The sequence below is a fragment of the Schistocerca cancellata genome, chromosome 6 (genome assembly GCF_023864275.1).
Source record: "Schistocerca cancellata isolate TAMUIC-IGC-003103 chromosome 6, iqSchCanc2.1, whole genome shotgun sequence".
NCBI lineage: Eukaryota > Metazoa > Arthropoda > Insecta > Orthoptera > Acrididae > Schistocerca > Schistocerca cancellata.
In genome coordinates, this window is record NC_064631.1 from 546,320,967 (window position 1) to 546,336,586 (window position 15,620).

Below are 15,620 nucleotides of genomic sequence, written 5' to 3' on the forward strand. Positions count from 1 at the left end.
GGGGATGAGGAGACAGACATAGAGGAGGGGCAGAGAGAGAGAGAGGCTGACTTATCAAACTGAAATATATACATACCTGGGCAACGTTGGGTACTCAGACAGTAACAAATAATTATCCATAGTTGCAGAGAGGAATAATCCTTTCATCTGCGAACAACTTATTTGTGAATAAATTTGTTTGAATTATCTACTTATCTGAATAATTATCTAGACAGAAACCGATTCGAATAATGCCAATCTCTGCTTGCTTCATCTTCCCAGTCAGTGCAGTCAACGTTACCAGCTTTAATGAGTTCTTTTAGTCCATTTGCTAGATTTACTTACGAGAGCCTGTAGTGTACCTGGACTGAAGTTTTTTAATAATTATAAACAAAGTTGACAGTTGCAATCAGTTGTCATGCTCCTCAATCAAAATATTTTTTACTTATTCTATCCAAAATATGTGTCAATGTCAGTGTAATTTTAGCTGCAGACTGAATGCAAACATTATTTCAATAGTTATTCATTGATGCAAAGTTACAGTTTCACAAGTACATCTATGACCTACAGTATCTTTAAATGTTTGGTTATCACTAATTTTCATTATACGTAAACTCATTTTGTCACTGTGGTAACACTTGGTGAATCTCAGTTATACAGAATACACATTCTCTGTAGGAAATATGGAAAATCAACAGCTAAAAAGAAATTCTAGTTCTAAATGCATTCCAACATTTGCTGGACTCATTTGTGCTGCGACGAACCTGTACAGAAACCATGTTACCGTAGCTGTGTGGCAGGGATTCTAGTCTGTTGGCCCGCACTCAGCAAGTAAACTCCGTATGATTGTGAGTAAGGAACGCGCATGACCAAAGCAAGTTATGTGGATGAACGCTGCTCACGAGTGAGGATGCAGTGTCCTAAGTGCGCGCCCGCACGCACTATTTTGGAATTAATTTCCTTTGAAATGAGTAAACTGTTAAGAAAAGTTTTATTGTTTCTCGTTATATAAAATCTTATGAATCTGGAACTGATTTGTCTGAATCTACACACACACACACACACACACACACACACACACACACACACACACACACCACTCTTATGGTTTGTCAATGTATGGATATTTCACATTCTCCTTGCCAGCTGGCTTAGCATGCCCAAGACATAACATCTCATCATCTCGTAATGTATATGCTAAGTTCCGGATAGCCAAAGGTTCTGGCTTTTGTTTCAGTTCCTTTATTTGGTCTCTCAGCTTGGCACAAAGTGTTACTTGCATATTCTTCTCTTCTAGGCGCTGTTCAGCTCTACTCTTCCAGAAAAGAATTTGCCCAATCTAAAAAAAAAAGAAAGAAAATGTTAGTTTCCACCACTTTTGAAAATAAAACACTAAACATTAAGTTGATAAACTAGAATGAACATTATTTACAGATTCCAGTTTGTGCTTTAAAATGGAGCATCATTCTCATTTGGGACTGTTAACACAAATATCATGTAATATTTATTTTGAGTAATTTAGTGCATCATCAGAGTAATCTCCATAAATTATGAAATGTGTGTCAGCTACAAGTGTTTAAAGGTAAATGGTTTAGAATAATCCAGTCTGATTTCCTTTTTTCCTGTTTCATGCATTCTACCTTTTTGAGAGAAATTTAAAAAGTGAACAATATAAACATATCGGTAACAAAGATGTCGAGTCTGCTAAGTCAATATAGTCCATGCAGGATAATGTGGCTGATGCACTGTGATCCATTTTCATTCAAAGTGCTGGGCAAGTTCATTCTTTTGTTCAGAAGGGGAGGTCAACAGTGTCTGCCACCCTTTGGCCAGTCGGCGATGACAGAATCAAGTCACACACACTGTAGTCTTTCTCAAATGATTTTACAGAAACTATTCGGTATAAAATATTTCATTTTTGATTTTCTTGTAACGTTATGCGTCAGGCTCATGAGAAGGTATCCGTCATTTTATTAATGATCATAGTTAATGTGATATTTATGTGGAAGTGACACGCTGCACAAAATTCAAAAGTTTGCAATGAAAAATGGGGACAGTATGATTTTGCGTTTGGTGCATATTACATAATATGTTGCTGCATATGAAATTTAGCTAACATACTGAATTTTTCTTTAGACTTGGGTGGAGGTCTCTATCCGTCGTCAATCTGGAGAAAATTGATCTGATGTAGCACACGCATTTGCAACTGCGCCATGCCAGTGATAAAACCAGAGTGAAATATCCACAACATTCCTCATATTTCCTAAACGGTTTGAGCTATCGAAATGAGATTTTGGCAAACGACAATACACAAAGAGGAGAATATTTTGTCATATGGTTATTATGCACAACTTAATAAATACCATGTTATTCCACTAAGGACAGACTTTTTCGATAGAAGAATGTAATTTTTAAGAGCCATCAATAGCTGGTGAAGTGAGAAATCCTACGGGTTTTGGAACAACTAATATGTATACGTTACATGCTTATTTTGGACCAAGAATGTGCTTTTTCATAAGATATTACTTTATTTTTCTTCAGCTCCTCACTTAATAAACCACTGTTTCAGAATTCTCTCACAATTGCATCTGCACAACATGTAAGTGAGGTAAGACTGTGTAAACTCCGCTGTGTTTTGCCACTCATGAAGCTTTTCTGATAGTTATGAATCATTAACAAACCAACTGAAAATAAATCAGTTCATTTTAAGTGGAATACATTTTAGATAATAAGCAAAGCAGAAGTCTCATCTTTTTGAACGGTCACCATGCAAGTGGGGGCATGGGGGACCTAACCCAATATTTACAAAGAACGTGGAGCTTATGCTTTGGTGTTGAATGGCATTTCCCATCCAGTGCTCGACATTTCCCCTACAATGCCTTCCTGTAGCCCCCACCACTACCACTCTCCCAATGCATGCCCTGCCGTCTGCTCATCTACCAGCCACAGTATTCTGCACTTCTAAGCATCAATATAACCTGTGAGGTCAAGGAGCTGTTTGCTTTCCTCTACGAAAAAGTGATTAAACTACTGCAGGGTGTATACATGGGCACGGGAAAAAAAATTCCCCGTTTTTCCCAGTTAAAAATACACTTTATCCGTGTTAAGTGACAGTATACTTTTCCTCGGAACTGGAAAATTATCAATCCTTTGAATGGTTATGGTTTTATACACTGGCTTATAATTTCCTGGAACTTGAGAAAACGAAACTCAGGAAAAAAAAAAAAAAAACACGTTTTGGAAAGATGTCTGATGTGCAGTAAGATGTATACTGCATATTTTCGTATTACAAAAGAATAAATTTGAATTCCACGAAGCACTGCCTGTTACTTTCCGAAGCATTGAAATCGAGGTTGTGATGCAATTTTGTAAGCCAGCCATAGCTCATGTCATATGATCTCGCAGATATTCAGAGCATAGGACATGTAATGTAGTCAGCCAATAGCAACATCACTGTTAAGTAGCGTGAACACACAAATGGGAAAAATTAGTTGTTAAAATTAATGTGAATAATGTTGCTACAAGAAAAGAAAAGCTTTCACATGTAATATTGGTTTACAACACATTAATAAGCTGCAAGAGTAGCTAAGCTTTCACACACAATGTTTTTTTTTTTTTTTTTTTTTAGTGCATGTTACACATTAAGATACATCACACAAATGTGCCAGTAAAATTTTTAAAAACGACGTAAATGTCTGGTCTTCTGGGCCCAAAATTATTCTAATTGGTCGTACTCAAAGAGATGATTTTTAAATGAGAGTCAAATGCTCTGTAATTTAAGAAATTCATCGTACATTCTCACACATAGTTAATTTGTGCAAAAGTAAATTTACTTTTGAAGTAATGGTTTTCAAACAACAATTCACAATATTTTCCCGCAACCTGTTAGAAACGTTCACTTCAGTAGTTGCCACAGAGCCCAGGTAACAGGTGTCACTACGCTTGCGCAACTACAGTGAAGCAGGAAGCCCGTATATTTTTATTTGTAATACATTAGATGATCTTACTTTATTAGAGTATACTCCAAGGGCATCAGAATTTTGTGAGCCATATTAAAATGCATAATTCGGCTTAAAGTGCAAGTTCTTATGTCCAGATTCGGATGCGAAGTTTCTTGGAGTATTAGTACTGTATTATCTCATGTTTGGTTCTTTATTGTGGCATAATGCCATATGTGCTAGAAGTTGAAAATATGCACTTGAAATGCAGCAAACAGTTGAAACTAGCCAATAGTGTGGAATTAAAAACTTCGTTTCAAATAAATTGATTGCCTCAGCGAAAAAAATTAATAAAAGCCAAATTTCTTTAGCCAAACCGACAAAAATGACTTCACTGTTCTGCGAGGTGATTAATGCTTGACCATCAGAAAGGTGGAAATAAAATAAAATCTGAAATTAATAACATGTTTTGGCCTTCTGTAATTATGTGAATGTATTTTAATTCACTTGATAGCTCCCAACCACAGAAATCTGCTTTGTTTTCGTTTGGCATGAGAGCAATAAACGAAGAGGAAACAGCAAAATCACTACTCGAGCATTTGAGGTAGTACGCCAAAAATTTTAAAAAAGTCAACTTTTCAAAAATATGTTCATTTTGTAGCTCACATCTTACTGAAGAGTCTTTTATATAAAAAACATGTGATTGAGGAAATGTAACACATGTTATTTGGTCTTGAGTGTGCCGAAGTGCAGTGCCACGCCTATCCACACAGCATTCTTCTCGCGCACATCACTGTATTTTGCTCTGTGTAATTCAAACGTGTAAAGTTTGTAATAGGTGCCATCAGACCATATTCAGGACAGTGGAAATTAAAATGTTCTGTGGAGGCTGTCCTGCTCACAGTCAGCCGGTTTGACATCCTGCCCCCCCCCCCCCCCCCCCCCCCCACACACACACAATAAATACTGGATGGGATTATTTGTAACTAGGAGACCAATAACTCTAAAAAAAATTTGCACTCTCTATTGCCTATTAGTGAATAACTTGCTGTTTTGTATGACATAAAATTAAATATAGGATACATAGAACCAGTAAAGACACGAGACTAGCAAGACAGTACACATTTCTTCAGTCCTCAAGTCCTAGCATTTTTTTCTCTCTAATATTGCTATAGTTTTATATGGTGTGCTTTCCTTTCTAGGAAAGAATCTATTATCTCATCAAAGTTCATCTAACATTTTGCTACATGAAAAAACGAAATGTGATTTCTCGATCTGATTACGTGTATTCTGTCAATGCCTGCAAGATAAATAGGCCAGGCTAATATTGCAGCAGTTGTAACATACACCAAATAAACAAGACTGTTTTGGCACAAATGGTCATTTTTTTAACACGACGAAGTACCAACATCATATGCCTATTAGGCTAACTACAAGCAAAAAGTTTTATGTTAGGAAATAGTTTCACATTTCATTCATATGCTCTAGCTTCTGAAGCATGAGATCGAAAAGTAGTGGTACGAAATATTTATATAAATTTGGAATTGTCATATTCTTGCATAATTTGTGTGATGTCCCTGCTTCTTCTTCCTTGTTCTAACAAAAAACTCTTGTCATCACTGATTCAGTAACTATTCCTGCCACAATCACCAGTTTAGTCACCACACGTTTATTCTCCGGTTGGGCATTATTACATGTTCGTACAACGCATTTTCCACGCTACTCCCATAATAGAACTTTAGCGGCTGCTAGGTGTGAACTGTATAACTGGCCCTTACCAGTGTAGCGGTCTGGCCAAAAATTTGTCAATTTTGTTTTCTTGGATACACCGAAAAGATAATGTGTAATATTTCTTTCTTATTATTATTCCTCTTAGTCGTTTATTTCCACTCTGGTGGTGTAAATCTATGGATTTCACTAGTAATTAGAACAACGCTGATCATTCACAAACCCAGTCAACCATATAAACAGCGACTGGCATTCACCCGTTTGGCTTTATTCTGCTCAACTTGTATAGCCCCGTCCCCTTTTGTCTGCGAGGAAGTTTATTTCTAGATGCACCGGAGATTCCCCTGGCAGAGACATCATGTACACTATGCATGCATTCAAAAATCAACTTATGATTCATTCAGAAATCAACTTAGAATTTGTTCAAAAACCAACAGGGATGCATTTCAAAATCATATGAAGAACTGATAGACCAATGTGTGCTGAATGCTAGTTGCTTTGTGAGAGTAGGTCTTTTTCCTCAAGAATAATAATTTTGCACCCCCCCCCCCCCCCCCCCAGAAATTGTCACCCAGGGCAGATACCCCGGTATGCCCCCCACCCCTTAGATCCGGGACTGTTGCACATCCGTGAATCTGGCAGCGTAGGTTCACCAATAAAATTTTTCTGGGTAGCATGTGGCTGTTGGCTGCTATTGCTTAATACAGCTAACTGCCACACTTCTGGAGCCAGAAGTGGGAAAATGTACTACTCATACACGACTCAACTGCGCATGAGCTCGCTCGCAACTGCTCAAACGAATCTAATTTAAGCAATTGTGACGTCACGCTCATCGGAGGCAATTTGTTCTTATGAAGCATTGCATAGTCTTCCTAAAGCCTTTGACACATTTTGCTGTTGGCATACGCTTGTATGAGCACTGTATTTTGTTGTTGTATATGGCGCATTTCCTCTTACATTTTTTCCTCTTGTTCGTGTTTTAGTGCTGCAGTATAATTCTGCAGTAGTGAGATACAGGAATATCCTTTGTTAGAGTATTGCTTCTTAACAGTCAAAGTTACAAAAATTTAACTGAAAACTAAAACAATGAAAGTTTCCTGGAATTTTAAAAACTTTCCGGGTTCTTCCCAGTTGTCCCCTGTCATATACACCTTGTACTGACTGATGGTCTCTTCCACCAGAGGTTTTATGTGGTATGGAGGCCCATATGGCCCTGATAAACAGGTGGTGCTTCACAGTCAGAATATTGTGCTGCATAATGGGGACAACTGGGAATGAAAATGGCAGATTGAATGACTCAGCATAATGTGTCAACATTTCCACAAAATTATCTCTTCTTTCCCTACAAGTGTGCGAGTTAGACTATAAAAGCCATGCATGCTGTAGAAGTAGTCAGGTTACCGTAGATTGACTTTGACCAGGCGGAAATTGATAGGTTCCAGCATCGGCAGACCAGGATTGGGCCACAGATGTGTTTCAGAGCTCAGAGCAGTGGTGTAAGGCACGACAGCACTGAATTCAGTCCAACAAACAAGCCCCACCAGAGACGCCAAGTGACACATGCATGTGCACCCACAAAGATACAATCGAGCTCCACCAGAGACATCTAGTGAGACACACACACACACACACACACACACACACACACACACACACACACAAAGGGCTGACCAGCTGCAGCTTGATCCTGCTGGCAGCACTTTTAAACAGTAGGGGGCACTGTTGTTGTTGTTGTGGTCTTCAGTCCTGAGACTGGTTTGATGCAGCTCTCCATGCTACTCTATCCTGTGCAAGCTTCTTCATCTCCCAGTACCTACTGCAACCTACATCCTTCTGAATCTGCTTAGTGTATTGATCTCTTGGTCTCCCTCTACGATTTTTACCCTCCACGCTGCCCTCCAATGCTAAATTTGTGATCCCTCGATGCCTCAGAACATAGGGGGCACTATGAGGGATAGCACACATGTGGACAGAGTATATGTTTACATGACTGTAATGCAGAAATACAGCTATTACAAGTTTACTTTGTGGCATTGCTGAACATTAAGCAGCAGATTTGTGCACTGCTCCCTGGTGCGACAGGCCCTGTAGACATGTGGCTGTGGCAGGTTTTCAGATGTGGTAAAACCACACTATTGTCAAGACAGTGATCATTCTAGCTGCTGACTAGAGTCACAAGTGCTCAGATCGTAGGAATTGACAGGCTGACAACAGTTATAATCTCAAAGCTTTCTTGCTACTAATAAAAATAGCACACCCTTCTCAAAGGCCAACCCACACTGCACCACAGGAGATAGTACCCATGACAACAGCATGGTGTCTTTCATGGTATAGATATACATGCTTTAACAGTCCTTGCTGCTGCCTTCATTTTGAGATGCTATCAGCTTGTTGAGTGAACTAAGTAGAGGAGTTGACAGTGGAGTTCTATTGTGTAAGTTTTTTGGTTAGGATTATTTCACTGGGGAGACTAGATTGGAAGATAAAGCTATAGAAAGGTTCAGTATGGAGGTGATCATGTTAATAGCACATACTGTATTTACTCGAATCTAAGCCGCACCTGAAAAATGAGACTCGAAATCTAGGGAAAAAAATTTTCCAGAATTTAAGCCACACCTGAAATTTGGGACTCGAAATTCAAGGGGAGAGAAAAGTTTTAGACTGCACCTCCAAACCGAAACAAAGTTGGTCCATTGTAACATGAGACACAATAGGTCAAATGGATGAATATACAGCTAAAGTAGTTTGGTTCGAGTCGTAAGCTTAACAGTTAAGGTTTACCAAGTAACCACTGCTGTGTGTCAGGCGCTCAGTCATTATTTGCACGGGTACCCTTCCTTTTTCACGTGCTTCGTCTGGTTTGAATCGATTGCTTATTTTGCTTTGATATGATAAGTACCGTTCTCTTTGTTATAGGTGTTTACTTCACTCTAAGTTGGAACTGCACTATTTTAATGTGTCGTGCATTGTTTGTCGCATTCTGATAATGAGTGTTTACGATCTGTCGCCGCTCGTGGCATGGCTTCCTTTTGTGCGCGCTGCCGCGGCTTACAACTAAAACAAAAGAGGAATTGTCTCATAAGCAATACAATGACAAGAGACTGCTATTTGTTGTTATTTACACTGCTGCTTTCTTTGATAATGGTCAACAAGAACCAAATAATAGACTGTGTATGATAGAAGATGTTCTGAACTAGAGTTTAGCGAAAAATTTTCTCCGTTTGAAAATCTTTGCAGACACCTCTTTAGTATCCAGAATGAGATTTTCACTCTGCTGCACTGAAATTAGAATCATCTTAGATTTAAAAATCTAGTCATTTGCCGTGCTTCATTTCTGACTGTATCACTATTCCGCATAAGAATAATACAAATATAAACATGATATGATATGTATATTCTTCCACGTTTGCTGTTGTCTCACTCTAGTTTCGTAGTTTATTAGGCAGACAGAATTTAAATGAGATAGTAGCAAACATGAAAGAATACATGGCATAATGTTTACATTCTTCTACCTTTTCTTTTAATTTATTTACTGACGTCGAGGTTTTGGCGCCAGTATTTATCTTTGTCTTGCAAAGCATGCCTGTGTAGCGCTACACATATTCGACGGCAGAAGTTAGTTGTGACAGCACCTACCAACATTTTTCAGAACTTCCACTTACTTTGCACTCTATTCTAAGCCGCAGGCAGTTTTTTGGATTACAAAAACCAGGAAAAAAGTCTGGCTCAGATTCAAGTAAATACAGTAGTCTGAATGTTGGCTCTAACCATCACACTGTGTTCTATCAATCAGTAGCCCACTATTTCTCTTGTCAGACATAAGATGGTATGTTATGGATGTGCTTGTAATGGGTATTGGTGAGCGCAGTGTTTAGCAGTACTACAGAGTTAACTTGTAATGAAATATTTGTATTTTACATTCACGTAAATACACTGTAATTTGAAGTATCCGGACACTTGGTGGAAAATGACTTACAAGTTCGTGGCGCCCTCCATTGGTAATGCTGGAATTCAATATGGTATTGGCCCACCGTTAGCCTTAACAACAGCTTACGCTCTCGCAGGCATATGTTCAATCAGGTGCTGGAAGGTTTCTTGGGGAATGGCAGCCTATTCTTCATGGAGTGCTGCACTGAGGAGAGGTATCTATGATGGTTGGTGAGGCCTTGCATGAAGTCTGTGTTCCAAAACATCGAAAATGTGTTCTATAGGATTCAGGTCAGGACTGTGCAGGCCAGTCCATTATAGGGATGTTGTTGTTGTTGTTGTTGTTGTTGTTGTTGTGTAACCACTCTGCCACGTGTCGTGCATTATGAACAGGTGCTAGATCGTGTTGAAAGATGCAATCGCCATCCCCAGATTGCTTTCAACAGTGGGAAGCAAGAAGGTGCTTAAAACATCCATGTAGCCTGTGCTGTGATAGTGCCACACAAAACAACAAGGGGTGCAAGCCCCCTCCATGAAAAACACGACCACACCGTAACACCACTGCCTCCGAATTTTACTGTTTGCACCACACACACTGGCAGATGATGTTCACCCGGCATTGTGTACTGTGATTCATCACTCCAAAGAATGTTTTTCCACTGTTCAATCACCCAATGTTTACACTCCTTACACCAAGCGGGGCATCATTTGGCATTTACCAGTGTGGTGTGTGGCTTATGAGCAGCCGCTCGACCATGAAATCCAAGTTTTCTCACCTCCCACCTAACTGTCATAGTAATTTCAGTGGATCCAGATGCAGTTTGGATAGATGTCTGCCTATTACATATTAAGACCCTCTTCCACTGTCGGCAGTCTCTGTCAGTCAACAGATGAGGTCGGTCTGTACACTTTTGTGCTGTACGTGTCCCTTCATGTTTCCACATCACTATGACATTGGAAACAGTGGACCCAGGCATGTTTAGGAGTGTGAAAATCTCACGTACAGATGTATGACACAAGTGATATCCAATCACCTGACCATGTTCCAAGTCTGAGAGTTCCGCAGAGCACCCCATTCTGCTCTCACAGGATGTTTAATGACTACTGAGGTCGCTGATATGGAGTACCTGGTAGTAGGTGGCAGCACAGTGCACCTATTATGAAAAAAGGTATGTTTTTGGGGGGTGTCCAGATACTTTTGATCACATAGGTATGAAGTTTGTTCAGCTGTAATGCAAGCAGGACATGGTGAACATAAAAAATTAGACTGCCTCAGTATTCCACAGTAAAGGGCACGACATTTAGTGGACCCTCATTGCTGAAATGGGCTGCAACAGTGTCAGCCATAAGCAACAGCATCAGTGCCACTGAGAAAACTATCTACATAACAACTGGGACCTGCACATGATCCACAAATCAGCTGATCTTCCCTGACCAAGAAAAAAATTGTTGGAGCCCATCTTCTGGGGTGAATCCAATTTGAAGAATAATCCTAAGGATACATGTAGCCACACCACAGTGTTATCACTCACTCACAGAGATGTCTGTATGACAATCTTTCTTCTGAGGCTAGTAAAGTTATCAATAAATTTGTAGATTTAGTCTGATGTGCAATTGCTAGACTATCCCCCCACTGCTGCCTCTGCTCTGCCATTATAACCTTATGTCAGATGGGTTATCAAGCACTGAGTGTGGAGATTCTGTAGACATCTGTGGTGTTGCGCCATGACATCATTCCACTGATGGAAAAGCTCTTGCATTTTCAGGAACATAATACACTGAGCTGTTCAATTGAGAATGTACATTTACAGCTACTAACATTACAAAGCACTAACTGGGAATCTAGTACCTGTTTATCAGACACAGTATGACATTCCACACCAACTAAAACCAGTGGAGGAGGAGAGCATCCATCAGTAGGTATTGAAGAGTATTACAGACACTTAAACCAGTGCATAACAGCTGATATGTATCTTTCACCTAACATCATGGCAGCAGTAGATGATATGGGGCAGTACTGGTTTTTCACTACCATGGATGTACGAAGAGGATTTCCATTAACTAAAGGTAGATCTGCATGGCTGATCTATAACTGCTTTCATAGTTACTTCTTGCCATTACCAATATCAAATGATACCTTTCGGGTTGGGGAATGTGCCAGCTACTTTCCAGCATCCTATGCAGTATGAAAGCACGTCAGCGCATGGTGTAACTGGGTGACACAACAGTGTTTTCCAGTGGCATCAAAGACCCTATTGCAAGTTTGTGAAACATACTGGAGTGGGAAAGCTGCACTATTCACATCAGCTTTATCAAAGTGTCAGTTGTAACTCAATTAAGTTTGGTATCTACAGCATGTCATCAGCTAGATCAAATCCCACAAGACCCTCTAGTACTAGAAGCAGGGCACGGCTTTTCAGTCCCATGACAGAAACACCCTCCAGGATGGAAAAGCAGCTACAGTCCTTCCTAAGCCTAGTTAACTACCATAAAAACTTTATGTTCAACTTTGTAAAGATTGCCAAGCCGAGCCGAGCAGAACCACACTACTTCAGAAACATCAATGCCCAGCCTAAAACAAAGAATGACTTATTTCCATAGCTATTTCTGTAGGGGCATTTCAAAATGTCATAGAAACATGCCACAATCAAAGGGTTACTCAACCGGAATGATCACAACAGATACCTATGGTGTGTGTTGAGTGAATTCATCAACACAGTGGTACACCAACTTGGTGAGCAGAAGACTCGGTCCTTCACGGGAACTGTGCAACCACACACACATTGATATTACAGGGTGTACACAGGGACAAGGAAAAAAAATTCCCGGATTATTCCCGGATATCCCGCTTAAAAAATATGCTTTTTCCCGGGCGACCTACTGTCACTTAGCACAGAAAAAGTTCCCTCGGAACTGTAAAACTTATCAATCCTTTGAATGGTTAACGTTTTATATAATCGCGTAGAACTTCCCGGAAAAAAAAGAAAAGCCGGAGCAGAGAAGTTTTGGAAAGACCTTTGATTTGCAGCAACATATACGCTGCATATTTTCGTATTACGAAAGTATAAATTCGAATTGCACCAAACACAGCTTGTTAGTTTCCGGAGCGTTGCAACCGAGGTTGTGATGTCCTTTTGTAAGCGAGTCATATCTCAAGCCACGAGATCTCGCCAGCCGATGACAGCAGCTATTCAGAGCATAGGACACGTGTTATAGTCAGCCACTAGGAAGATTACTGGTCACACAGCGCGAACACGCAAGAGGAAAAGTTAACGGTTTACATTAATGTACACAGTACCGTATATCTACAAGAAAAGCTAAGCTTTCACGTGTAATATTGGTCTTTTTTTTGGTGTGATATACTTTAAGATACATCACACAAATGTGCCAGTAAATTTAAAATTGTGACATAAATGCCTCGGCTCGAAATTCTTGAAGTGGCTGGTCCTCAAACTGTTCAGTTTCGAACGCTCTGTGATTTAGATATCCATCCCACTTTCACACACGTAACATAATTCATCTTGTGTAAAAAGAAATTTACTTTGAAAGTAACGCTTTTCTAACCACCGTTCGCAATACTGTTAGTTATAGGTTGGATTTACCAGTTGCCAGAGAACGCCAAAAACGAATTATTGTGCGTGTGCAACTGCAGTGGTGTAGGAAGCCCGCATGTTCGTGTGTATAAAGCACTAAGAGAGCTTACACTATACCATAAAAGAAACAGGGCATCAGAGGATACTCCAAAAGGCATCAAAATTTCGTGAATCATACTAAAACGCATAATTCGGCTTGAAGTGCACATTGGTTTTTTCCAGATTCACAATGAAGTAGGTCCCATCTGATATTAAGCTTTTCAGTGTGGTTTTTGGGATGTAAATTTTCTTGGAGTACCAGTACTCTACGATCTCATGTTTGGTTCTTTATTATGGCATAATGCCATACATGGCAGAAGATGATAACGTGCACTTTAAATTCACCGAACAGTTGGAAGTACCCAAAATTGTTAAATGAAACACTTCGTTTCAAATAAAATGATTGCCTCAGCGGAATTTCTTTAGCAAACTTGCAAAAATAACTTCATTCTTCTGCAAGGCGATTAATGCTTGACTGCTACTAACTTGGAAAGAAAATAAAATCAGAAACTGAAATTAATAATATATTTTTGCCCTCTGTAATTATGTGAATGCATTTTAATTCACTTGATAGCTCCCGGCCACAGAAATCCGTTTTGTTTTCATTTGACGTGGGAGCTGTACACGAAGAGAAGCAGCGAAATCACTTAACGTAAACACAGGTCACGTGGAGACTAACCCCCTCCCCACTACAACTCAGACAACTCTGTGCAAGCGCGAATCTGGCAGCTAGGGCGCGCGAGAAAAATTTTTCTCGTTTGCATCTGGCTGCTTGCTGCTACTACCGATGCAGCTAACAGCCAAACTTCAAGAAGCGGGAAGCGAGAGAAGGTACTGCTTATACGCGAGTCAAATGCGCATGCGCAACGGACCGCTGGCAACTGGTCAAACGAACCTAATGTGAACAGTTGTGACGTCATGCTCATAGCAAACAGTTTATTGTTACGAAGAATTACAGTCTGCGCCCTACGGCCTTTAACATATTTTTGCTATCTGTAGACGCTTGTGCGTGCACGGTGTTTTGTTGTCGTAAAATGCACATTTCCTTTGCCACTACAGTTTTATTTTTTTCCCTCTCGTTTATATTTTATTGCTGCAGTATGATTCTCCAGTAGCAGGATACAATAACATTCTTTGCTAGAAAATCAATTCTGCAGTCAAAACTACAAAAATGTAACTGAAAGCTAAAACAATGAAAAATTCCCGGAATTCCGAAAAATTCCCGGGTTTTTCCCGGTTTTCTCCCGGATGAAAAAATTCCCGGGTTTTTCCCGGAATTCCCGGTTGTCCCGGGTCGTATACACCCTGTATTACATGTGAGGAACTGCAGAGTAAGCAGTACCACTGACCCGTCAACACTTTACTTCCCAGGTAGTGGGGGATAAAACAAATTTTATATTATCGGACATGAGCAGGCAAGCAAATTTTAGTGCCAGCCAGCTTGTGTAATCAAGTGCTTAAGGACCTCTTTGATTCAGTACTGTCAACTGACCACCATGTTGTTTCCGATTACTGGTGGCGAAACATTAAACATGACAGAACACAATATACGAAAGAGCATTTTTCCATACACAAGGCAAGCAGAGCTGAATTTACAAGTACTACTACACTGAAGACAACAGAAAATTGGCTGGACATTCCAAATTATTGGCAGAGATTTTTATTCTCCTTTCACGTAGATGAGAATAAATACAATGTGGCCATTATAAACCACTTTCTCAGTAGATGGCTGTGATAGCTATTCCAGACCAGCAGTCCAAGAAATGTAGAGTGACAAGGCTCACACTCAGGATAGCGAAGTTGAATCTTTCATCACATACCAGTGCACCTATCTTGAGTTGTGCTGACTCAACTTTATTGCCTGGAAGAGGGTGCTGCATCCCACTTCCAGTAAGCCTATTTGGGGAGGGGAGAATTCGAAAATAGGTTAAGCCACTATATGAAGAGCCAGCATCACACGCGGGATGAGATCCATCTATACATGGTTGTAGCTCGCAACACAACAGGTAAACAAGAGTTTCGGAATCCCCTGTTCTTTTAAGGTGGAACAACACACAATCGGAACTGAAGTTTCTTGCATCTGTGAATAAGTTGAAAATTATATGGAATAAAAATAAAAAAAATTATCACCAAAGCTGTGGAGTGCAAGAATTCATAGTTAATAGGAAACATTACCTCTGAAATATCACATTGACATATAGATGTTATCAAACAACCCAATTATGCCAAAGGGGAAGGTGAGTAGTATACTGGGCCATGTCAGGTCATCTGAACTTCTTCCTCCATGATCACTGAATTGCCACTACCATGAAAACTACCACTGTGAATGTAACCTGAATCCAGATTTGAACAGGCACTCCAGCTTTATTTAGACCCCTACTGCTCACATACAAGGTCTGTTCAAAAAATTTCGGAA

General features: G+C 39.9%; 1 protein-coding gene across 1 annotated transcript in view; it reads right to left on the minus strand.

The window, feature by feature from the left end:
- Positions 1-959: 959 nt before the first annotated feature.
- The window catches only part of LOC126190741 (uncharacterized), a 261,362-nt gene continuing 246,701 nt past the window's right edge, over positions 960-15,620 (minus strand). Inside the window, exon 17 of the mRNA XM_049931235.1 lies at positions 960-1,318. Coding sequence (XP_049787192.1) covers positions 1,082-1,318 — 237 coding nt within the window. The 3' untranslated portion in view covers positions 960-1,081. The remainder of the gene's footprint in view (positions 1,319-15,620) is intronic.